The sequence below is a fragment of the Fringilla coelebs genome, assembly GCF_963513975.1.
Source record: "Fringilla coelebs genome assembly, chromosome: 10".
Lineage (NCBI taxonomy): Eukaryota > Metazoa > Chordata > Aves > Passeriformes > Fringillidae > Fringilla > Fringilla coelebs.
Window position 1 is genome coordinate 6,441,520 of NC_140036.1, and position 24,989 is coordinate 6,466,508.

The 24,989-nt window shown below is 40.5% G+C and overlaps 1 protein-coding gene across 1 annotated transcript in view; it reads left to right on the top strand.

Annotated features, from left to right (window-relative positions):
• The first annotated feature begins 3,702 nt into the window (after positions 1 to 3,702).
• The window catches only part of GIGYF2 (GRB10 interacting GYF protein 2), a 74,272-nt gene continuing 52,985 nt past the window's right edge, over positions 3,703 to 24,989 (top strand). The window contains exons 1-4 of the mRNA XM_084211913.1: positions 3,703 to 3,778; positions 15,653 to 15,732; positions 18,333 to 18,462; positions 20,579 to 20,674. Coding sequence (XP_084068039.1) covers positions 15,692 to 15,732; positions 18,333 to 18,462; positions 20,579 to 20,674 — 267 coding nt within the window. The 5' untranslated portion in view covers positions 3,703 to 3,778; positions 15,653 to 15,691. The remainder of the gene's footprint in view (positions 3,779 to 15,652; positions 15,733 to 18,332; positions 18,463 to 20,578; positions 20,675 to 24,989) is intronic.

A 24,989-nucleotide genomic window follows, 5' to 3' on the forward strand; every position in this document is an offset into this window, starting at 1 on the left:
TGGTTTTATTTTAATAGAATTGAGTCAACTCCAGCGGACAAGTTTCAGTAAGGAAATGAGCATTGTCTATGGTTTTGTTCAATTCAAATGGGTGCTGTTAGTTGGGACCTGCAGTCAGTGCAGTGAACAAGAAGTGCTTTTGGATGTGCATTTATTTGGAAGTTACAGAAATGTGTGTTTTGAAATTAGCTTTGCAAAAATGGACATTGGGGAAATTAAATGCTTTCTAAATTGTTCTGTTTTACTGGCAATTATTGGATTAGATAATCATGTCATTAGGTTATGCAGAAGTACTAAAGAGAAGTTGCCTAGCTGTATCTTCCACCTAAAACTATGTGAAAACACTTAGTCATATTTATCTGTAATTTACCTATTACAATCCTTGATGCTGTGTTCTTTTATGCCTGATGTCACCACAGGTGGCTCTCAAAGGTCCTGGCAATCCCAGCTCTCCTTAGTGATGCCTGCTGGTACATTAATGCCTCTCTGGTATTTCTGACATGCCACAAGTGACTCTTACGTCGGTGATGGCAAGCAGAGGAGCTTGATGAAAAACCTGTTGCGCTTAGTGGCCTTTCTCAGAAGGAACAAATACTTGCCTCAAGTATTTCATGTGGTTCATTCATCTAGAATGGAAACTTAAGGTAGCCCTTGATCCCTGAAGGGATTTTGTTTAACAAAAACGTTACTTTCCCCAGAGTAGGCAAAGTACAATAGAGGAGTCACTAGCACTTCAGCCAGCACCGAGGGTGGGTTCAGCCTGTCTGGATGGTCAGATTGCAGTGGATTTCTCAAGGATGCTTCTGTCACATTTATTGCTGTTGGCTGCAGGGGGACAGCCTATGGCAGCAGGAAGTCTCACCTAAAGAGCTCAGTGTGGTCACAGAAGAGAGAAAGAGAAACGGTGTGATCAAGCTTTTCCTGGCTCAAGGTTCGTGGTTTATCTGTGAGGATTAAGGGGACAAAATAACATTTTAACCTTATGGGAGTGTCCAAATAAACCCAAGACATCTAAAAGTAATTGTGTTGCAGAAGTAGCAGCTTGTTTGTGGTATTCTGTCTTTTAGCACAAGCCACCTGAGGTGACAGATGCATTGAAGTGACTGACTTTAAAAACTGCAGTTGGATGTTTGCCTGCTTTGCTGCTGTTTTCATTATTTTTAGGGATGTGACAAATGAGGACATGGAAAACAGAGGCTGCTGAGAACATATTGACTCTTCCCAGACAAAATCCCTGGTTATTTCAACAAAGAGGGGAACCACTTTTCCAAGTAACAAAATGCAGGACTGGCAAGGGGAAACATGACTGTGACACATCCTTCTGGGCTGCTTTGTGATCATTATTTATCATTTCAAAGCTGTGCTCTGTGTTCATAGCTCTACCAGTGTACCGAGGGAGGCGGGCTCTTGCCTCCAAGCCGGAATGGGTGTAAACATGGGCTTAGTAAGGAAAGTTTATAGTATGCTGGGAATGCCGCTTCCCTGCACTTGGGTTTTTAATAGTGTGAATGAATTGGCACAGTAATCCAGGGCTCTGAAGTACATCATGCCCTTGGTACCCAGACTGGCTGCTGGGGTGATTTCACACCTACACAATATCAGCTGACATTCTGTCATTGAGCCATGCAGGAATTTTACTGCACGGGTACAGTCTTGAATTTTCATGAGATTCTCTCTGTTCTGCTTGAATGAGTTGTGGAAGATTTAAGATGCATCTGCTATTACCAAAAGATTGTCATCTGAGTTTCCTTGAGGTATTTGACGGAAATGCCAAGTTCTGCAGATGAGGAATATTTCAGATGCTTCTTGAATTTGAAATTGGTTTTTTTTTTTTTTTTGGTCTCAGTAATATAATGTTTGTGCTAACTGCTATAAAAAATTTTCCACAAGTGCTAAATAGCTTCCATCTCAGATAAAGGTTGTCTTAGACCATGTGAAAATATTTTTGAGTGCTCAAACTCACATTTGATAAGTAGAATAACAAGGCACAGCTGCTTCTGCAATTAAATTGGAAGTTCTCACTGACAGCTTGAAATGCAGCACGGTCTCCCTCCCTCCCTCTCTTTATCGTTATTAGTATTGGCACAAGCTGTGTGACAACAACCAGGGGGATTGAATGCAGCTTATCAGAGGCCAGCCTTTTTCTAGGGAGCTTTGCTTTTCCATAACAGCCTCCTAATGGAGAAATTCCATTCTAGCTTTTTTGGGCGAGGTAGTCCTGTGTAGCTCTCAGCTAAAAATAAGCCCCAAGAATTACAGGCTTTCAACCCATTAGCTCATAAGAATCACTAGTATTCACTGTTGCATCATTTTTGGCTGTCATTCAGTACACAATGACAAGTATTTATTCACCTAGAAGAGGATGGAGAAAGCTACATGGGTTGTGGCTGACATCATGATTAGAGTGAAACTGTTTCAGCTGAAAACCGTTATACCTTCAGCAATGCGTAACAGCCAAGAATAGTTTTTTACGGTGAAGGAACCACATGGGGCTATTCTGCCTCATGTACTAATATGGGTTTGGGGACTAAAAATAAACTGGTATTTTTAGCTGAAGAAAGTTTGCCTTGAGCTCCTGATTTTTCCATCAGAACAGTCAAAATATGTATCATCTAATGCCCTTTCTCTGTCAGCAGCAACAGCAGCTGCCGCTGCCTCCCAGGGTGACTGCCACGGCAAAGCGTCCTCAGGGCTCCTCCAGTGCCCGGCCGAGAGCCGGTCCAGCCCGCGGTGCCTGGGCACTGTGAGTGCTCACACACGGTGGCTTCTCACAGAGATTCCTGTGGCCACCGAGAAAGCTGAATTGCCTCATGGAACCACACAGAAGAAACAGATAAGGCTGAGAGCCACACTGCGCTGCTGAGGCCGCCTGTGTGTGTGAGACAGTGGCAGGAGGATGGCAGAATCACGGAATCATTCCGGTTGAAAAAGACCTCTGAGGTCATCGAGTCCAACCTGTGACTGATGCCCATTTGTCAACCAGACCAGGGCACTGAGTGCCACGTCCAGGCGTTCCTTGAACACCTCCTGAAACAGCGACTCCACGACCTTCCTTGACAGCCCCTTCCAATGCCTAATCACCCCTCCTGTGAAGAATTTCTTCCTAGCGTCCAGTCCAACCTGAACTTCACCTGCTGCAGCTTAAGGCCATGTTTTCCTGTCCTGTCCCCTGGGAGCAGAGGCCATCCCCCGGCTGCATCCTCCTGTCACAGGGAGCTGTGGAGAGCAGGGAGGACCCCCGTGAGCCTCAGGCTGAGCCCCGCCCCCAGCTCCTTCAGCTGCTCCTCGTCTGACTGGTGACCCTTCCCCAGCTCCGTTCCCTTCTCTGGACATGCTCCAGCCTCTTAATATCCTTCCCGAATTGAGAGGCCCAAAACTGGACACAGGACTAAAGGTGTGGCCTTACCAGTGCCGAGCGCAAGGGGAGCTGACGCAGTGATTTGATTACCAGGGGGTTCGGGCAGGGCGGGAGGAGCGGGTATCCCTCGGCCCTGACCTCTCCCTCCATCTCCCCTCAGGGCCGTGAGGGGAAGGGGTGGGGGTGGCACTGCAGGGGGCTCGCGCGTCCGGCAGGGGGCGCTGGAGGCTCGCCCCTCTCCGAGATGACGTCACACGGAGGGCGGGCGAGAAAGGCCGCTGCTTCATCCGGGTCCCGCGGCGGGCCCTGGGGGTGTGGCCTTGCCCTCACGTGACGCTGCGTGGCGGCGCACCCGCCATCTTGTGTTGTTGGGTTGAGGAGCCGCCGCGGCTGTGAGGGACTCTCCGCCTGGGAGCGCAGGTAACGCCGTCCCGCTGCCGCCCGGCCCCGCCGCTGCCCCGGCCGTCCCCACCACGCCCCCGCCGCCGCGCGCCCCGTCCGACCACCGGCCCTGCCGGCGGTTCTCGTCCGCCTCGGCTGCCGCAGCACTGAGGCGCCCCGCGGCCTAACCGGGAGGCGAGGCCGCCCAGGGGGGTGGGGGGGTGCGCCTGGAGGGCCCCCCTGCGCTCCCCATGGGCCTCTGCAGGGGTCGTTGGAGCTGGGGCGAGCGGGCCTTGAGCTCTCCATGCGGGTCCTTGGTACTTGTCAGGCGGCGGCGGGGCGCCCGCCGCTCCTCACCGCCCTCCGGGGCCGTCTCCCCTCGCACTGACCCTTGTGAACTCGCTCGTCCCCTCCCAGCCCAGCGGGAGCGCCGCGGTGAGCCCCGCTTCGAGCACGCCCGGCCCTGTCGGGTTACACTGGCCGAGGAAGGAGGGAGCTCCGAGCCTTCCCCCGCGCAGGCAGCAGGGTGTTGGGAGCAGCGGTGACCGGCAGTGTTTGACTGGAGAAGCCTTGGCAGGCTGAAGAAAGCATCGATCAGAATTGTGTACGTTTGGTATTGATCCAAGACAAGTAGTTTCAGTGTCAACAGAGTACTTACGGCTCTTTCAGTTCTCTCTGATTGCACTTTGAATTGGGACAAGGTGTAGGCCAAAAGGAGGTATTGCCAAGTAGTGCTTCTGGAATAAAAATCCATGTTTCCCCCAGTAACATTCAGTTCAACGTTCCTGGTGTGCTGCTTTTACTGTAATTCTTGAATATCTGTTTGCTTGGGTGGGTGGGAAAACGACTTTTGAATTCTGATTATATTCCTCTAACTTCTTGCTGCACATTTTATTTTCTTGCTTCAGGAGCTGACTTGGGCAAGTTCCTGGAAAGTACGTGTGATTTTTTTTTCTTACGATTCTGCTGGTTGCTTTTGTTCTTGAGAAACTCTTTAATAAACAAAAATTAATTTGCTGTTCTGTGAATGGAGCATTTGGTTGATACACAGTGTGATAATTGGAAACCTTTGTAAACAAAAGTGGTTGCAGTTGTCACCAACAAAAGCTTTGTTTTGCTATTTTTAAGTTTTGTTATTGGGTGGTGACTGCAGTAGATAATAAGAGCATTATTGCTATGAGGTGTTGGTTTCCTTACCGTGCATTTGAATAGGCATCCTTTGAGCAGTTAGCTGATGCTGGTGTAAAACTGTGTGACCTAATTAATCCTGGGGGTGCCAGCAGAAATGTTGAGTGTCCATGGCCCCATCTGCACCTGCTTTGCTCCCCAGGTTCATGTAGTTGTATAAGTCAGTTGATACCAGTGTTAATTTCTGAATGAATGTGTGATTAAAAAAAAAATAAAGTTTTTGTCTAATAGTCTGCTGGATTAAAGAGAAGGCAAAATTTTAGCCCTGGAAGTTGGATGTCACCTTTTGTTTTGATACTTTGACAAACTGCTTCAGTATCTGGCAATATTGTGTGTAAATACTGGGGTTGAATGGTTTTAAGAGCTTCTCAGGCTCTCCCAGCCCCTGGATACAGGAATGTGCCTGGGGACACCTGGTCCCTGTATTTCTTTTGGGGCCTTTTTCTGAATGGTTTCTTGAGCCTGTGTTTTAAAGCAGGAGCATAGAACTAAAATACAATGTGTTTTTGGAACAGCAATGATTTGTTTCACAGGGTGCTTAAAATTTGATACCACAGTGAAAACTTGGACTCTTAGTTTTGTTACAGGTGTTGACCTTGAGGATTGTAAAATATCCTCAGGTGCTCCTGTTTGCATTTTTGCTTGTGTTTCTAAAACATACAGTAAACTAAAACTATGACCCCTGTGATTATGTAAGTGAAAAAATTGCTTGTAAATAGGCAATTGAGGGCTTTGTAATTAATTTTTTCCTGCCTATTTTACCCCTCAGTTGAGGGAAAAAACTGTAAAAAGGAAGTGCAAAGTAGGTTTTGGGTTTTTTAAGGAATTGCAACTAAGCACCACTGTATCTCTCTGCTAAGGCCATTTGTCTGAATGAAGTTCTGTCACAAACTGGAGTTCCTCATACCTGAATGTAAGAAAAAAAAAAAGTCTTTTAAGATCTATAGATACTTCATTGAAATAAAAGCAACCCTAGATGTCAGAGTCCCATGGAACAAATTGTTGGAACAGCTGAGTGGCTGAAGGCTTTGCTGGTACATCTCTTTGCTGAAAGATCTTTCCATTTAAACCTGGAAGGGAAAACACTGGTGCACAGTAACTGATGAAGATGAGCTGGGTACTATGATCTGTGCTTTCCCCTTTCTCTGTTCATTTATTTTTTTTTAATTACTTAGAATGTGAAATTTCATTTTGCCTACTTTTGTCTGGTCTTGCAAGTTCGAGTAACTGTCATATATATGTTTCTTCTTCTTTCATTGAGGTCTTTAAAATTCTTCCTTAGGACTCTTCAAAGTATGCTATTAAGTTCTCTTATAGTCTGATTTAGGAAAAAAATCCATTTCCTAGCAGTTTTTCCTTAATTTTTCTTTATTTCTTGCTTTTTCCCCCCTTCAGTGTTTCTGCTCAAAGATTAGTGGAGATAAACCATATATAATTAATGATTATAGATAGAGCCATGGGGCAGAGCAAGGGAGCCTTCTCCCTACAGAGCTTCCTAGAGAGCCATTGGTTGCTTTGGTGAGGAGAAACCTTTTTCTTTGTTTACTGAGGAAGCATTTGCCTTGAAAAGGACTCTTGCTTTGTGTGGTTTTCTCATCAATTTATTTTAATTAATAGAGTGACATTTGAAATGCAAGGTGTGTGAAATGCTGCAGGGGGATGGGGTTTGCTCTTTTGGGAACAAAGTCAGTTTCCTGCCTAGCTTAGCCTCTCCTTGGATCTCTTGCTCTCAACTCCAGAACATTTTTTTTGTTTGCATAAAGGATCTGGCTTGAAAATCACCAGAAGTAAGAAAATGTAGCAAGTTTGCTCAAGGTGTGCCTAAGTTATGGATGGAACTAAGAATTAAGTGCTTGAAGTGACAAGGTCTGTATGGCATTGGCCCTCTTGTGGTTGCTGGTAATATGTGTGTGGATATATATAACCAGTTCATCATGGGCATGTTTAATACCATTATTTTTTTATGTTTAGCTCAGATGGCAGCTGGAGATTGTAGCAGGCTGAAGTCTTTGCATTGCTTTGTTAGGAGCTGAGATTGCCGCTGTGTGTTGATTACAAAACGTGTCCACTTCTCTTTTTTTACAGAGGGAGGGCTTTTGTTCCGTTTCCTCTAAAGGTGATTAAGCATTCCTTGAATTTAGACACTGTAGAGATGGCTTGATGCCTGCATGGGAAACTAGGCTGCCATTGAAATTTTTCTTTGCCTCTCTTCTTTTTTAAATGGGAAGGATGCATAGAATTGTTTTGATGCAACTGAGGTTTTTTCCCAAGCATGAAATCAAAGTGTGTTTTTTAAGGAGTGAGTCTCTCCTGTAATCCTTAAAGCTTGTAATATATAGAAGCTGGATATGTAGACCTCAGGATTATGAGAAAAGCAGAAGGAATCCCATGAGCTGTGTAGAGGTTGTGGAGTGTGTAGGTCAGTGAAAAATTTTGATTTATATTTAGAGAATTGTTTTGAAATACTGTGTTGTTGACTGCTTTCTGGATCACTTACTAATTTTTGATCATCTCAGTTATTAAAACAGTGCATTATCATAATTCTCTCCTTGGCCATATGTTTAAAAAATTTAGGGAAATAAAGAGCAATAATCAAAGCCAGTTGATGGCTTTAGTAGGTTTGCTTCTATATGTAGTTTGTCATTGTAAACAGATAAACAACTTACATACACAGTTACAAAAACTGTTTAGAAATATATTTTTGTACTGTTAAATAGTTACTATTCCAGTGAAAGTAAGCATGATGCATTGCAGTTTGTGTTTTGTTACTTTAAATTTTGTCCTTTTTATTCAGTAGAGAAATTCCTGTTTCAGGTTCTGGTTACAATGAAACAGTTTCTTTTATGTTCCTTCTCTTCCTGACAATAAATGTAAATTGCATTCTGTTAGTGGTATTTTATGGTAAAGATACTGGCTTGTGTGACTGGGAGACTCAGATGTCCATGGGTAGATCAGTTTGGGTGAAAGCAGATGGGATCCATGTCTTGGTGGTGTGTCTGTTCAGACTGGAAGAAACAAGGAAGAGATACACTCTGGACACTGCAGAGATGACTTTGGGTGAAGTTTGTGATGATAGATAGCTGAATAGCTGAATTTATGTGCCTTCAGCCTTTGAGTCAGAATGCCATGTGGAAGGAGTTGGTTTGGCTGGCAAATAATGGATTTATAAACTGATTTTTTTGAGCCATGTGTGTTAGAATCTGAGGATGATTTAGTTGGAAGAGTCTTTGGTGGTTGTCTGCTCCAGCCTCCTGCAGAAAGCAGAGCTGACGTCAGTGTTAGACTGTGTGTGACAGAAAGTGAGTGAGGCTGATCATAAAATAGCATATGGCAAGGTTTTTATGTAAAACCATTTTATAACTTGACTTAATAAATCAAATGCCCCATTCAACCACCATTAAAACCAATGGAAGCTTTCATGGTAGGCTTAGTTAATGCTGAATCATCTGCATATGTGATTTTCTCTGTAACACTAAGTTTTAAGAGTATTAAGAACAGGATCAGGCTAACATCACAAATGAATTTACAAAGATATGATTCTTAGATTAAAATAAGTAAATTTTTTTATCCGAAAATGGATATGCTATTAAAAAGTATCGTAGTTCATATGTAGTATGCAGTCTGATAGACATGTTGGTTCTCTCTCTTAGAATATTTTATTAAACACTCATTGTTGAATGTTTGTTTCCTGAAGTATAAGATGTCTCAGAACTGCATGAGCAGGAAACCTTAAGGAACAGGGTGGGAGGGGAGGGATAGAATATCCAAAGCCCAAAGGAGCTGGTTATTTAAATGACAGGTTAAAAATGAACCCCTGAACCTCTCAGCAACCCAGATCTGTTAATTCAGTGGTTGTTGTCAGTGAATGTAGTCTGAAGCTGTGTTCTTCCACTTTGAAAATATGTATGGGCTATATAATGTGTATGGTGAGTGGGAGAGAGGTGGTACAGTGGGGTTTAAGTTGCATTCACAGTCTGGCTGCTGGGAGCAGCTAGATAGACTTGGCATCTTGATCTGTAATGCCTTGTGGAAGGGCACAGATGAAATAGTTATCTACCAGCAAGTTTTCCATGTACAAGGTAGACAGATGTGAAAGTGATTTTTTTTTTAAATTTTTTTTTTTTTTTATTTGGAAAGTGAGCTCTGGCAGGATTTTGGAGTAGAATTTGGAATGAGAAGCATTTGTGTTCCAGCCAGTGGCAAGGCCAAGGGTGTGGTTCCCTGACTCTGCTTGAAGCTTAATCGCTGGTGTCTGCCTTTGGCTGGAGTCTGGTAATAAAGGTGGAGGTCACGCTGTGTTCTGGTGGGGGAAGTGGGAAAAGCGTTCGCCTTTGGCTGTGTGCAGGTGAAGCAAGAAGTGGAAAGCTCTCCAGCCTACATCTAACCACCAAGTTCACAATAGTAGGTAGGAAAGGAGGAGAACATCTTGAGTTGTGTTACTTAATGTTCTCAATTTTCTTGGTTTTGGTTATTAGATGTGTAGGTCTTGTTAGTCTCTTGTGTCAGTTCTGTCCTTGAAGGGCTATTTGTATTTGCCCTCCTTGACTCGGGTGCAACATGTTGCAAGCTGAGGTGCTCTATAAAGCTTTAGGTGCGCCTGTGCAGTGAGCAGGGGAGTGCAGGTTTGAAAGTGCCATTTGAGGTAGTCATGGACAATTTTTGATCAGAAATTGCCAAGAGATTGAAATACTTTGGCAAGGGTTTGAGACAGGGAGGTTATAAGACTTCAAGAGATCTAGAAATGTAAGTGTAATAATAGAGGCACAGTTTCTGGAGAAGTGGATGGTTTGGACATTGCTCCCTTAGGAAAAACTTTCTGGTGTGTGGGTAGATAGGCCTTGGAAAATTCAAGCCTTTATCAGAAATCAAGTTTGGTGAGCCAGAAGGGACTCCTGTGACTTGTCTGGCATCTTGTATAATGTGACTAATAGGTTTTTTTTTTTCCCCCCTCTGATTAATTTTCTGTTTAAACTAGAACATTCTTATTAGAAAATATTTTCATATTGATCTAAAACAAGGTAATTTGTTGATTATCTCCAAATATCTTGCTTTAGACCCTTCACTCAATCAAGTTGGGTCTTCTGATGTTTTTACCTGAGTGATCATTTATAGACTAAGATACTTAATTTTTTCTCTAAGCTCAATAAATAGGGTTTTAGTATGTTGTTGGTGTTTTTATTTCTCACTGTAGGTCATAGCTGTCAGATTCTATGAACTTTTGAATACCTGATTTATCAGCTCTTTTGCCTCTTACAACAAAAAGGACACCGTATCCCTTCAGTGGTAAAGTTTGGTGTATATTTACTCTGCATTTTTGTTTTCCTGAGTTAAGTGGTTTTTTGTTAGCCCTTCTAGTCAATGTTGTATCATACATTCCTTTTCAGTTGATTAATGCAATACATCTCAGCATGGTTTCAGGCCTGTTTTTCCAGAATTGTCTTACATTTCTTATATATCACCTGTGTTTTCTCTTGACTTTGCCTTATTCAGTGCAACCTGCTGTACTGGACTGAGTCATTGAATAATTCATGGTGGTACTATTGATGATGCGTCATTTCCATTATTTACCATATCCATGTTTGTCATCCTTAGGTTTTAGAAGTTTTGTGGCCAATGTAGAAGACAGCTTCTTACCTCTTAGTTGGTTTTGAGAATTTTGTTCTGTCTGAGATAGGTTGTTGTAGATTCTTTAAAAGAGAAGGAAACTTAGGGTGTGATTATTTGAGACTTTCTGTGCGGTTCTAAATGATTTTGTCCTTTTTAACATTCTACTGAATTGAAACGTCCTGCGGAAGTTAAAATTTTTCTACTTGCTCAAGCAATGACTTTTCTATTCTTACAAAAGTATATTTTGATTGCATGTCTTCCATAAATCCATGTGGCCTGGCCTTAATTATGTCAGTGTCCTTTAATCAGTGTTGTCTGCTTTAGCCAGTGATTAATATCAAACAGGTTGTGTAGCCACCTGAGTCATCCTGTTTGCCATTGTACTTCAAAGGTGGCTTGCATACAGTTGTGGATCATCCTTAATATTTCAAGAATTAGAGAAAATCAGCATTAATTATTCAGTCAATCTGTTGGTTTTTTTAAAAACCCAGTTACTGGCACTGACATTAGCTAGCTCTAGTAGCTGCCTGTGGAATGTTTTCTTGCTTGTGGAAGGTGAAGTTTTCTTGTTTTGATCTAATGTTGCTGTTGAATGGTGGAACACTGCTGTTAAATTCCTTCTCCACCTTTATTTAAGGACAACCCATTTCCTTGCTCTTAAGGCTGCTCATGTTGGATTTCTGTTGTGGTCTTTGGTTCTCACATTTTCATCCAGTTTCTAGGTTTAAAAGATTCTTTCAGACCTTCAGTAGCAACAGAACTACCTTGAAAGGAAAGGATACTTTTCTTCTTAAACATCTCTGATCAAAGAGTAGACCATTTAAAAATAAAATAGCTGTGTATAGAAAGGATCAGTGGTATGTATTTTTCAAGGTTTAGGTTTCCAAAGTTAATTAAAAACTTTGGGCATGCAATGGCCCCAAAGCTATAAATTGCAATGGCAGTCCAAATCTTTAATTTTTTTTATTTGTCTGCAGAAAAGATGAGATGGTCGGACCTGAATGCAGCCATTGCCTAGGCTTAACTTAGAATGCCAAGAACCTCTTTCTTGGTAGTCTCTACCCAGAACAGCAGAACGTTTTGGTGAGACAGATAATTGTGTGCTACTAGCTGAGGGAATTCTGTAATGGAAATGTAGGAATTCAGCATTGCCTGAAAGTCTTAATGCAGGTGACCATCAATAACAAATGAACCTTAATTTTATTATGTGAGCTTGAGCAAAGTCTGGAAAATGTGGTAGTTTTGATATTTCAAATCTCTGAAAACAGCTTTTTGGCTAGATATTTATTAGCTAGCTGTATGTTTTAAATAAGATACGAGAGCTTTTGGGCAAAATGTGCCACAGTAATTGTAGAACTGAAACATCTTACACATTTTAGCACATAAGTCTAGCTAGTAGAATCAAGTTCTGGCTTGTGTCTGTAGCAGATATTTGAGAGCTTTAATACATTTGTAAGGTACTAAATAGTGTGCTTGAAAAATAATTTAAGAAACTGTAAGCTTGGTAAAATTACCATTGTTCCTAAGGTAAACCAGTGAAATGAGTGTTGCTGATGGGAGCTTCTGCATGTCTAATATTGCCTGTTAATTGTGAGTGAAAGCCACTTTAAGGCTTCATGTTATTAGATTACAGTTTGTGTCTGTTCACAGGGTGGACTTCTGATTTTCAAAGTACTAAACAGCTGACAAAATAGGGGTCTTTTTTCCCCTTGCCAGCCTGCATGTTGTTGGTGGGGTTGATATGATTTCTCTTTTCACTCCTGCATGCTTATGGCAGGTTGGTGGCTGGCTGTGGCTGTCACCTCAGGAAAATAGGGTCCCAGTTCCAGTTTACGAGCCAATTCCATTTTTCCCTAAAAATATGCAGGAAAACCCCAGCTGTTTGTAGGGTTGCCCTGGCACCCTGATCAAGTATTAACCTTATTTGAAGAAAACTTTGGAAAAATGTTCTAGTTTGGAGGAGTGGTGGGAAGCACCACGTAGATGCTTTGGCCAAGCTGTGGTGTTAAGGTGCCATTATCAAAATATTGCCTCAGTTTCTTGCTTCAGCTTGAGGCTGCCCGTGTGCTCTCTGCCCATATAAAATCTGTACTGTGGAGATTCCTCAGTGAATAATCTTTGATTTGTAGAAAACCTCAACTCACAAAACTAGCTGTTCAGGAAGGGGCTTTTCCCTCATCAAATTATATCAAGGAGGAAATATTAGGTATATGTTATTTTTGTAATTTGCCATCCTTGATTAATTAGGAAGCAGCATTTTAGTAAAGACCAAAATCAACATTTCTGTTATTAATACTGAATATTAGGACCCAAAAAAATGATCTAGATAATAAAGATGTGATAAGTTAACCATTTTGGCTAAGCAAAGGGCTTGAAGTTTGTGACCTGATCATTCATTCCCGTCTCTGAATTCCTCATCCTTTTTCTTGCTCCACCCTGGCTTTTGCCTCTCTGATGCGAGTGCTGCCTTGTCCACTCCAACTTGCCTTTCCAGTTAGTGCAGCTTCTCCTGCACATGAGCCAGGTGTGGTGTGCAGTCACTGTCAGAGGCTCCTCTCAGGTTGGTCTCCGTGCTCTCCTCTTTTGGCTGCTACTTTGAGAGCCAGCAGAAGCAGCACAGGGTTTCCACTTCCTTTGTTTCATCTGCTCTGATGTGGCTTTCGTGTTTTCCTGTGGTGCACTTGCTGTCTTAGCTTTCCTGAGCCTTTTCCCTGTTCTTTGCCCTCATTGCTCATTTCCAGGGTGTCTCTTGTCCAACATTTTTCTCTCAGCCTTGCCTGTAATTTTTTATTTCTGGGTAATGTTGACTATGCGGTTCACCTATCACATCTGTTCAGATCACATTCACGTCTTTTTTTATTCTGTTTTGGAGGGGATATATTCAGTACAATTTCATTCACTTACAGTTGTCTTGTTTCAGTTCAAAAGTCATACAGTCAGAACTTTTAGGGATGGAGTAATTTACCTGAGTGCAATACAGAAGAGGAAGAGTTCACAAAACAAAGTGCGGTGGCCAAAATGAGGGATAGGGAAAGCCATTCAGCAGCTCACTGGGATGAGACTAGCATTCTTGTAGGTACTAAACTGCTTAGAAGTCTAGTAGAGAAACATGACACACAGCATCCTCAATTTTTGGGAAGAGTGGGGCCAAGTGGGTTCAGAACCAGTGAGCAGCTTGATCCTAACTGGGTTTTAGTGCTTTGTCCTTGTATCTGATGCTTTTCAGCTGTGTTTTTGTTGTTTAACCCTGAGTGCCAGCCTTTTTGGTATTGCTGATACTAGACTTTGATGTTAGAAGTTAAAGATCCCAGGTTCCTTGGTGATGCATGTGGATTGATCTGAATACTCCACCCCATGCCAGCCCCAGCAGAAGGATTACAGGCATTGCAGGAAGTGGAGGGACAGCCATCCAATTAAGGCTGCTAGGAATTGTGTTAGAGGCTTGTTTCTGGCCAGCTGTGCATGATGGTTTACTTAAATTGCCCGACAGTATTTTTTCTTGTGGCTGCTGCATGTTGTCTTTGGGTACCTCACCTTATATTTTTGATAAGCAGGATGGTGAATGGGTATAGCTTGAATGTTCGCATGAGCTGTCAGGTGCTTCAAGAAGGCAACTCAGATCAGACCAAAATAATCTCAGACTAGGCCTGTGAGAATATCTGGATATTTTTGTATTAGCTTTTGGTGCAGGTAGTAGGGGTAATTCCATTTAATTGTCTAGAATCATTGTGGAAATAAAAACATTAGGATTTGTATATAAATTACTTTGTGTATGGGACAAAGAAGATGCAGCATGTTGTTAAAATACAAAAGCCAAACGTTAGTTGGTGGGTTTAGACTGCAGGGAGTTTATAAGCATTTGTAATCTTTTACCCAAAGTATTTGGGTAAAATCTGCTCAAGCAATTTTAGCATCTTTTGTTTCAGCATGTTTTGTCATTTTCTCACTTTGAGAGTCTTGATTTATTTACTTGAATATTATTTCTTCTGTAGAATAAATATAAGAAAAAAAAACCTTCCTTTGTTTAGTTTTGTTTTGCTTTTTTTCGGTAATGCCCTTTCCACCTCTATCTCCCTGGGTTTTGTTTTTCTTTTTCATCACCTTTTCATGCAAAGTATAGACAAACTCATGAAGATCCTTATTTAGTCCCTGGATCTGCTAAGGGATGTGGTTCTGATACAGCAGAGTTCCCTCCCTTATGTTATGGGTTCTTGAAGTCTAATCAACCAGTGTCTGAAGATGATGCTTCGAATTCTTGTTTTTCTTGGGCTTTACCTACAGTGTGGTTGGTTTTTAAAGAACCAAGCTATCTTCCTCTGCAGATTTGTATTTGGCAGCTGCTGGAAGGAAAGAGGAGCTGTACTTATTGCATGAAAGGGCACTTCTCCAGAACTGTCTGGACTGGACTCAGTTCTGCTAGGGAAAAGTTACCTTATCTTAGTCCTGTATGGCTTCATCTGCTCTTATCCATACACTCTGGATATGTAGGAGCTTGACTTGAGCCTTCCTAGTGTCTGCAGGAGTTACCTTGGTTAATAGCGATGAAATCTGATGAAGTCTGAAGTTATGCATTTCTTTTGCTTAATAAAACCAAGAATGAAAGAAATACTGTCATTTGCCTGCAGAATTTTGGGGTCTTTGGTAGCATTGGATGTACTCAAACTTTAGAAGGGTTATTTTTCAAGAATGAGCAGTGGAAAATTCTTGAATACTCTGCCACTCAGCTGGCAAATCTGTCTTGCTGTAATTCTAGTGGGGTTTTTATCCTCTTGTAATTGTCAGGAAGCGGCAATTCTGTTAATTAAGCATTACTGTTCTTGGAGAAGAGGATTATGCATCAAGTTCTCTGTGTTTGTACAAATTGTTTCCTCAGACACCCTAATCCAGTGTCCTGTTTGAGCTGTTAAAAGAGGGATTTAAGGAAGAAATCTTGATGCAGTTGCTCCTATATTACTAAATCAATCTGTGTTGCAAAGCTGAAATGGATTCCTTAAAAAAAAAAGTGTAGTCAGTTTTTTCACTTCTTTGCATGACCAGGTGTGCTTTTGTATTTTGAATTAATCTGTGAAACACTGTATCAATACAGCTGTTTTCATAATAAATATTTTTATTTTTCAGGTTCACACTTTTTTAAAAAGAGGAATAGAACAGGAAAAAATGGCAGCAGAAACTCAGACACTTAACTTTGGGCCTGAATGGTAAGTTTTGTCTATTTTGTCAGACTCCAGAACTTGTTTCAAAGGACTTTTTTTTCCTTTGGAGCAGAATTGATTATAGGACTGAATGGAATATATCTTCTTTGTTTTGTCCTGTTTCACCTCAGTCTCTGGCCTGTGATCTAAAGCAATATTATAAAATTAGTCTTCATTTTGTGAATTGGCATTGTGTATGAATTGAGTTGGCTTTTTTGTTATGTTAATGTATAATATTTACCTTGCTGCCAAGCATTTGAAGGAGGGATAATGTTTATGATCTCAGAGGTATGCACAGAATAATTGAAGATGTGCTTGTTCAGTCTTTCTGTGTGATGCATGTTAATAAGGAAGTTCTTAAGCTCTCCTCACTATACTTAAATCTATAGCTAAACAAGCTTTTTCTTTTCCCAGTTTTAAAAAAACCTAATCCCCGTATGGAATATGGGAAAAATGTGGGTTTTGTGTCAGTGTCCTGCACGTTTGTATTGAAAAGTGTCAGGAAAAGAGAACTGTTGTATTCAAGGGAATCCATGCTGTCATATAATTTTATCAGCTGTTAGTTTTACAGCTTGTCTGACATGCATTGTCCTGGCTTTTGTGAAGGAGCAATTGCATAGGTGTGATTATTCAGTATTTGTTCCAATTTCTTGTTAAAGTATTGGTGACTTCAGTTACAAACAAGAATTATGAACAGTGTTGTTTCTGAAGAGTGTTTGATGTCCAAGTGTGTGAATGGGAATGCAGAGTGGTTGTAGGAAATACAGTTGCTGCATAGCGTGTGATAGAACTGTTACTTGAATACATTAACTTTTGCTGACACATTTCTATATACACAATATACAGAAATTGAAGAGGATTCAGTGAAGAAGTAAGAGATGATTTGCAGCCTGTGAAACAATGAGAGCTCAGTCTATTTTGTTAGAATGAAAGAAGGTTAAAGAATGAATTTATCAATATCTATAAATATACCCACCAGGCAGATGTCTTGTGCTGGAGTGCTCTTCAGTGTAAGAGACAGACATGATTACATCTTGATGGATGGAAGCCAAAGTTATATTAAAAAAAGAGAAGGGGGAAGACAATTCTAAAAAAAGCATATATTTCAACAGTAACTTAATTGCTGTGTCACAGTGAGGGGACTGTCATAGTGAATCTCCAGGTAGTTTAAATACCAGATTAGATTATGTATGGAAACATATATTATACTTCAGTGAATTAGTGTATTTTTGCAGGAATAAAGGAACATAAGATTTATAATTTCTCTTTTGGGTTGTGGTATAGTCATGACAGTCACATAAGCTGCTGTATCACTTAACGGTGAGACTCTGGGTCACGTTTGTTCTGATTGGTGTTGAACGTGTCACTGAGCCATCAAATCCTTGAAATAATTATTCTGCAGGCACATTTTGTTTGGAAGTGGTATTTAGAGGAACTGCCACGGGGTGGCAGCAAACTAAAAAAATAAGATCAGCTTTTGACTTGCAAATAAGTTTTTTCTTTTCTGTTTAAAGGACAATAAAACAAATCGAAAAATGTTTCAATAATTAGGTGAAAGGTAGTCTCTGAATCACTGTTTTTAATTTAGAGCTACTTCCCTTCCAAGGATTTTTTGATTGCTAAGAAGAGCTTTTACTGTTCTACTTGTCTCAGTTTCTCATCAAAGAGAATGTAAGAAAATTAGCAGGGTTTTGTTTCTTTACACACATATCTTTTGTAAAACATTCCTCAAACTTAAAAATACCAGGTATTAAGGTAACTGGGGAAGTGGCTGTGTAGAATGAGGCTAATTCACCTGCAGAATGGTCATAATGTACAACAGTAAGACGCTACCTGCAAGAAGTCAAGTAACTTACCTGTGTGGGATGAGAAAAAATGTAATAGCATATTTATCTGTTATCATAAATCAGATGTATTAGATTGCTGCTTCAAGTGTCTGCGAAGTAGAGTGTCACTGTATTTTGTACATATCTTTTTTTTTTAATTTTATTTTATCTTTTATTGATACCCTAAGTTAGATGTTACACGCACTCTCAAAAAATAAAAGCCATTAATTTTAACTTGTGTAAAGGGGATTTGTGGTGCAGAAGGATTCTAGAGACACAAGAAGAAACTTCTTTATAAAATTAACTGTGCTGTTCTGTTAAACTTAATGAAACATCTGAATAAACTCTTTCCTTAGCTTAATATTTGCTGCACACTCTAGCATGATAAGAGTTTTCCTTTTATTCAAAAGGAAGCTGTTGTCATTAAGGTGTCCCACTGATTTGTGTGCAGCCTGTGTGAATAGCTTGGGCAAGGCTTTAGGTGGGTATAGCTGGCTTGCTGTATAGTCAGCCTAAGAGTTTTCTTGGGGCAAGTTGAATTCCTTGATGTGCTTCTGGGAATTCTTTTATTTCCTGCTCTGCTGGCTGTGGGTGAAACAAGGGAGGTTCTTCCACTCTTCCTATTGAAGCACTGAGAGGTTTGAAGTTAAACTGTTAATGTCTTTACTTTCAGTATTGTATTTATTTTGTTTGTGTCAAATCTATAAATGTGCAGAGGGATGGTAGCACAGGTGAAGATAGACTCAGTTCAGTTTTCATTGCTTTTCTGCTTTCTTTTAGGCTGCGAGCTTTGTCTAGTGGCGGGAGTGTGACATCCCCTCCTCTGTCTCCGGCTTTGCCGAAGTACAAACTAGCAGACTATCGCTATGGGAGAGAAGAAATGTTGGCACTTTTTCTAAAGGATAATAAGGTGAGCAGGAAGAAGGTGGCCTTGTGTGTGTATTCCTAATGACAGTCTCGTGATTAGGAATAGCTGTTTGTATTTTGTGAATATGGACAAAGAAATCACATATTCCTTGCAATCCCAGACTGAAGAGGGCTGATTGTGGGGGTTTTCATGTGTGCACTTGTTTGATTGCACTTTTACCAGGTTCAGTATATTTTGGGGGTTTTTGTTTGTTTGTATTTTTGTTTGTGTGTGGTGGGGTTTTTTGTTTGTTTTTCTTCCATTTCAGGGGTAACTTCCTGTACCCCTGAGAACAAAAAAAACCTGATTGGCATATTCAGTCTCACTGTCACAGATGACTGAGGGTTACAGTCGACTTGCAGCTGTGCAGATTTGCTTGCCTCAGTAGGATTTTATTTAATGTAGTGCATAATAGTTATTTGATTCAGCTACAAAGTCAGGGAGTAAATCATGTGGGCAGATCATCTGAAAAAAGCAAGAGGTGTCTATCCCATCTTTAAGTCAGTTCACTTTAGCAGGTGACTGGCCCAATGAGAGCAGTCTTCAGGTAGCTCCCTTCTCTAAGAATCAGGACACAGAAACTATGACATGTAATGCATAAGAGCAGTATAGAAAATCAAGAACTTCCTTCTGGTTTCACTTTGAACAGTGATGTAAAAGATGATACAAAATTTCAGAGATCTTTCGGGCAAATGATTAAAACTTTTTGCAGTTGTAAACGTTGGGTTTTCTTTAGCTGATGGCTGTAGTTGGTTTATTGTTGCAGCAGACTTGGAGGTCTGAATGCCCATGAGAGCTTACCCTTGAGGGAGGGAGGGACTGCAAGGAGTGATGTCAGGATTATGCTTTGAGCTTGGAATGGAGATGTGCACACACAGCTTCAAGTTCCTATCCTGTCTTGGCTGTGCTGATATTCTTGTACAATACTGGGAGCCCTGCGTTGCTTAAATAATGGATTTAACGGCATTGATTGTAAAAGATTTTTCTAAGTCTGTTAAGGGTGGTATGGCTTAAAGCCATGCTTTAACATGCAGAATTGTCCTGTTGTACTTCAGGAAACTGTGATTTAGATCTTGATGTTATGCTTGAATAGGTCAGCCAGTCAGAAGTCACTGTTTTTTGCAGTTTGTTATGTCAGATGATGCTGAGACCTCTGCTCTTGGGGCTGATTCAGAACAACCCTCAAATATCCTGTGTTACAGGAAGTTCTCTGATAGTTATGAATTATCCAAAATAATATTTTCTTCTTATGTGTTTGCCAGAAGGGCATTATGATTAGAGTATGTCTTTGTTTTGCTGTCCACATGTTTCCAGGGTGTTGAGTGATTTTAGTTACGAAGACTGAAAGGACTCTTGACAGTGGTTCAAGTCAGCTAGTGGATGTCAGCAATGTTTTTAAGCTGTTGCATCTCTCTTTAAAAGATAGACTGACTGAAAGCAGGAAGACTTCTGCTAGCATATATCTAAATGAAAAAATGTCTTTAATGTTATGAACTAAGTATTTTTGAAGCAGTTGTCCATTGGCATAATTAGAGCTCACTTGTCTGTATGTGATTGGAGATTCTTGTCCATGTTCTCAAGGTCACAACTACTAATGGAGCTTCTGATTCAAAATTAATGTTAAAATTTATTTTGGTTTATATCATCAGTGTTCTCTACTTAATCTGTACATATAATTTCATTGTACTTAGCTTTTTTTTTTTTTAACTCTCCTGGTTGGTTATAAATTTGAGTTGCTTATTTCAAATCAAATACAACCTCTGTGCTGTAGTCGGCAGTTTTGTTAATTAAAAATCTGGCTATAAAAATATGTTGAAGTTAAAAGCAGTAGATGAAATGTCACTTGATTCAGATTTCAGCGGCAGTGGTGTGTAAGTTTGAGTTCTGATGTCTATGGCCTTGTTGGTTGGTGATGCTTTGGATGCCTTGTTTGTAAGAACTTTTTTTGAGGGTTGTAAATTTGCAGCAGAGTTGTACTGACCCCCAGTAAGAGTTACTGGAAGTACTGGGTAGATGGAGACAGAGTTGGAAGAATAAAAATTGTGAATCAGTGCCTGTGGCATCATCCCTGAAGTGGAAATACTTGCATGGAGTAGAATGCTCTTTTTCTTTCTTACAGATACCTTCAGACCTTCTGGATAAGGAATTTTTGCCTATTTTACAAGAGGAGCCCCTGCCACCACTGGCACTTGTACCTTTTACAGAAGAAGAACAGGTGTGTACCTTGTTTTTTTTTCATCTTTAGATTGTTATTAGTGTAAAGACATAATAAAGAGTATGCTTCCATTAAGGAAAACAATGAAATTTGAAATTAGGATGTCTCAGAGTGTGCTAGTTTGAAAGCAAACCAGCAGGAGATTACAAGTCAGAAGTACAGTTTAATAGGAAAATTAAAGTAAAGGCAATAGTACAGAAACTCTGACTTAAACTGACAGAGTCAGGATGCAACCTGACGCCCTGTTGGTCAGGGTGGTGGTAGCAGTCTGATTAAATGGTGGCTGCAGTCCTGTTGGAGTGGTGGATGTGGTTTTGTCAAAGCAGTGATCCTGTGGAAAGATCTGGTCCTTCTCTGGAGGTCCAGTGGTGGTTATTGAGCTCTTGTCCTCTGGGAATCCAGTGGTAGTGCTCTCCTGGTGTTCCAATCCTCAGATTATATAAAGATAGGAATGTTTGGTTCCTTCCTCTGGGTGGGGCATCTCAAAATGGGATGATGTAATTCTGTAATTTATGGGAGTGGGTGTTATGGGAGACCTTGTTGGCCCTTTAGTGGAGATAGTCCCCTGGAGAGAGTTACCGAGGATGAGTCACAGAGGAGATAAAGAACATTGCCTTACCTGTTTTAACAGCTTATGAAGATGGTCATAGAATCCATACCTTTGGTTGTATCTTTTTATTTTAACCTAGGACACAGAGAAAGAAATTATGAAAGCATACTGTATCAGCATAAAGTTTAAATTCTGTCCATGCTCAATTATTGTCTTAAATTGGAAATTTTTTTTTTCCAATGTTCTGTTGAAAGTAGACAGGTTGTTAAATCCAGGATCACCATCTGGGAAGTGTTACTATTTTTAAAGTATGCATCATTTTCAGATCAGTGACATTTTCTACAGTTTTTACCACCTTCTCTTTGGTAACCAGAGAGTCAAAAAAGTGGCCAAATTCTGTAGCCTCTGTTTTGTGTTCTTTAGAAAAATGCTGAAGTTTTTCAGCATTTATTAATAAATGTTAACATTTATTAAGAAGATGCAGTACTGTTAACTGCTCTGTATGTAAGCAATTTCTTTTTATCTCCTCCTTTGATGTATCTATAGGTATATAACCACATAGAGATGGATGAGAGTGAGAACAGGTCCATAAGGATTCCATTTCAGGGATGACTGATCTGAGTAGTTTGAAGTCTCTTGCTTTAAATTTGATTCCTAATGGAGAAAACTGCCCATCTTCTCTGGATAAGTGCCTCTGACTTTTGACTCTGAACTGATTTCCTCTTTCTGGCTGTCAGAACTTTTGATTTTGCAGTTTCTCTCTGATTTGTCATGTTTCTTAGCACTTTTCTTACTTCATAATACTGTGATTTGGGTTTTTGTTTCTTTTGTAATAGGAAGCTGAGTATTTTTACTGGCTTGAGTGGTTTGATTTTTGCAGGGGTGGGTAGTGTTACTATTAGTTTCTTAAGATATCAGAGCATCCTTTTTCCTTTGCCTGCCCCAGGCTATTGGGTTCTTGAATTTTTCATTCCATTTTGTGCCTGGGTATTTTGGCATATCCTCTTCATCTCTTCCAGACTTCCTACCTCTTTGGAGTTGGTCCATATTTCTTGTGTCTCTGTAGAATGCTGTCATTTCACACAAGATACTAATGGTTTAGGTTTTAATCAGCAGTTGGATTTGACTTTATGTGGATACACTGTAAGCGCTTCATGTCATAGTCTTCAAGGCAGCTGAGATTGAGACTGTGCTTTTGTGGGAAGTCTTAGCTTAGTTCCTGTTCTTGAGTAGGAAGAGAAGGGGTTCAGGAGCAAGCCCCAGAAATGGTCAGCCAGACATACAGTAGCACACCTAAATGTTGAACCTTTGTGTAAATGTCTTAGGGTATATTCTTTTGCTGATGCACAGTGGAGTCCTTCAGGGAGGACTTACAGGCCTCTTACAGTTTAAGGGGATGCTGACTCCTGGTGTTTGTCAGGTTACTCTCTGCAAGGAATAACACAAGTTGAAGGCTATGGCAGGGAAAGTGTGCAGAGTACAGATGAGATGGTAAGTGCTGCTGAGCTTCAGGGGTAGATGTGATCCTCTGCTGCAGGGCCCAGCGTTTCACCAGTTTTGAAAACTCCTGAGGAGTTGGTGTATAATGTGTTACCGCTTTTCCCTTTTCCTCTTAACCTGTAATCATACAGGAGCCTTTAAGCAGTTTAACAATTCTCTAAAATCTCCACAGAAAATAATTTGGAAGAACAGGTCCCTATTCCCTTTTTAAGAAAGCCTTTCCTTTAATGCTTTCGGGGGACCCAGAGGATGTCAACAGTCTGGTTTTTCAAGCCCTTTTTTTTCCTGTCTTCATGATTGATTTGACATAGCAAGGGAATGGCATTTTTTAAGTTAGAAATTCTGGTGTTTGTTCCCCATGACATAGCATTGTTTATCATTAAGAATTGTCTTCAGAAGTGATATTGAGGTGAATGTTAATGGATTTACTGCTTGCGGTGGTGCAGGAAAGATCTTACAATTAAGATTGACAAAACAGAGTTTAAAAGACCTTTTTACTCCCTCTAGGAATACTTAGGATAGAATTTTTGTCTCAGAACTTGAGAGGCAGGGCTTTGAGAGTCCTTAGAGGAGAGGCTGATCAGAGCACTGGTACTTTGGCATAGTTAGTGTTCAGTTGCAGCTGAGCCTGTCAGGATTACTTTGGCCTTGGATTCAGAACAATCCCTGCTGTGTTGTGCACCTGATGGCACTGCAGTTGTACATGTACTATGGGAAGAACTTGTCTCAAACTGAATTTAAGATGGGTTATCTAGGAATGGATGACAGATCATGTCAGCTACATTGAACTAAATGTGTTTAGTTTTGTAGTATTTAATTGGATACTTAAGGCTACAGTGTTCCCTGTAACAGGACATGGACATGCTTTGGACAGATTTGCTCATTCTTTTTATGTAAAATGTTACTTTTCTGAAGATAAAGTTGTTGAGCTAACCTAGAGTTCAACTGATTCACTTAATGTAATGAAATACAATATATTTACAATCACAGATTTGTCTAAGATGTGTTTCCAAGGTAGTGTCTGTTGAAGCAAAGAATGTTTCTGCAGATGGCTTTAACAGAGCTTCCCACCAAGGGAATGTGCAGCAAATGTTCCTTTGCCTTTCCCACTGCTCCGTTTTTCCTATTTGCATTAGGGGAGAATTAGGTTGTCTTAATCTTACCTGCTTCCATAGTAAGGGAGGCTCAAACTCTTGCTGAATATAATGGAGATCCTTTTGTGTTCTCCTTGGTTATTTTCCTGACATCTGTTTCCTGAGACATCTTCATTTGCTGCTAAAGCTCTTTTGTGGCAGCTTTGTTCTTCAGTCTGCATTGTCAGCATTGGTCATTGAAGGAATACCCTGATCAATAGTAGGGCAATTTTTGCTTTTTTGACTTTACTTTTTTGCTTCTTACTGTGATCTTACCATGTGGGTTGTTACCGCTATGCCTTCCCTGCAGCAGGCTGTACAGAGGGGAGGGAGAAGTTGCTCAGAGTTCAGGAAGACGAGTCAATTTAAAAATTATTAGAAAAGAAAATAAGATCGTTATTTTGTTCTTACAGCAAGAATAAGGCATTAAAAAAAAAAGAGGAATCTCCTATGCAAGACAGTGATTCTGATAAATAACTTAAATATGGTTTTTTAGTGAAATGTTTCAGTGCTTCACAAAAAAGCAGAAGTACCAACACCTGGAAAGGTGGTGGTTTGCTCAGAGGCAGATGGAGGTGGTTCCTTTTCACTCGCAGTTGAAATGGTTGCTTTAAACTTTAAGAGCTAGCTCAGAAAACAGATTTGCTGAAGGCTGACCTTGCTTTTTTGCCATGCATGACTGCATTTTTTCTTTCCCCTCAAGTCTAATTAGTTACCGATTCTCTCTTGAAGGAAGATCTACTTTTATAGGCAGCACATATCAAGCAGTTTTTGAAATGTTTCTGTAACATATTAAATCTCCTGTTGGCTTTGATGTTAGTGATTTTGATTTTAAATAGTATATAATCACTTGTCTCGTTGTTCTCTGAAGACCTTCAAAGTCATAGTAATTCAGATGAGTTGATGTAAGCACCCTGCCGGTTCCAAGTTCCTCTCAAGAAGCCTGATATAACAGCTGTTTGGAGTCCTTTGCATTCTAATTATTCAAAACTTGCATTCAGAAAGTGTGTGTCAGTTCAGGTTTACTTGTTAATGTTTCTGTACATGCTTCTAAATTCTTTGGCCCAGTTTTCCAAGTATTTGTGCTCAGAGAATAGGGTCAGAGTTGGTTATATTTATCCATTCTTTATTG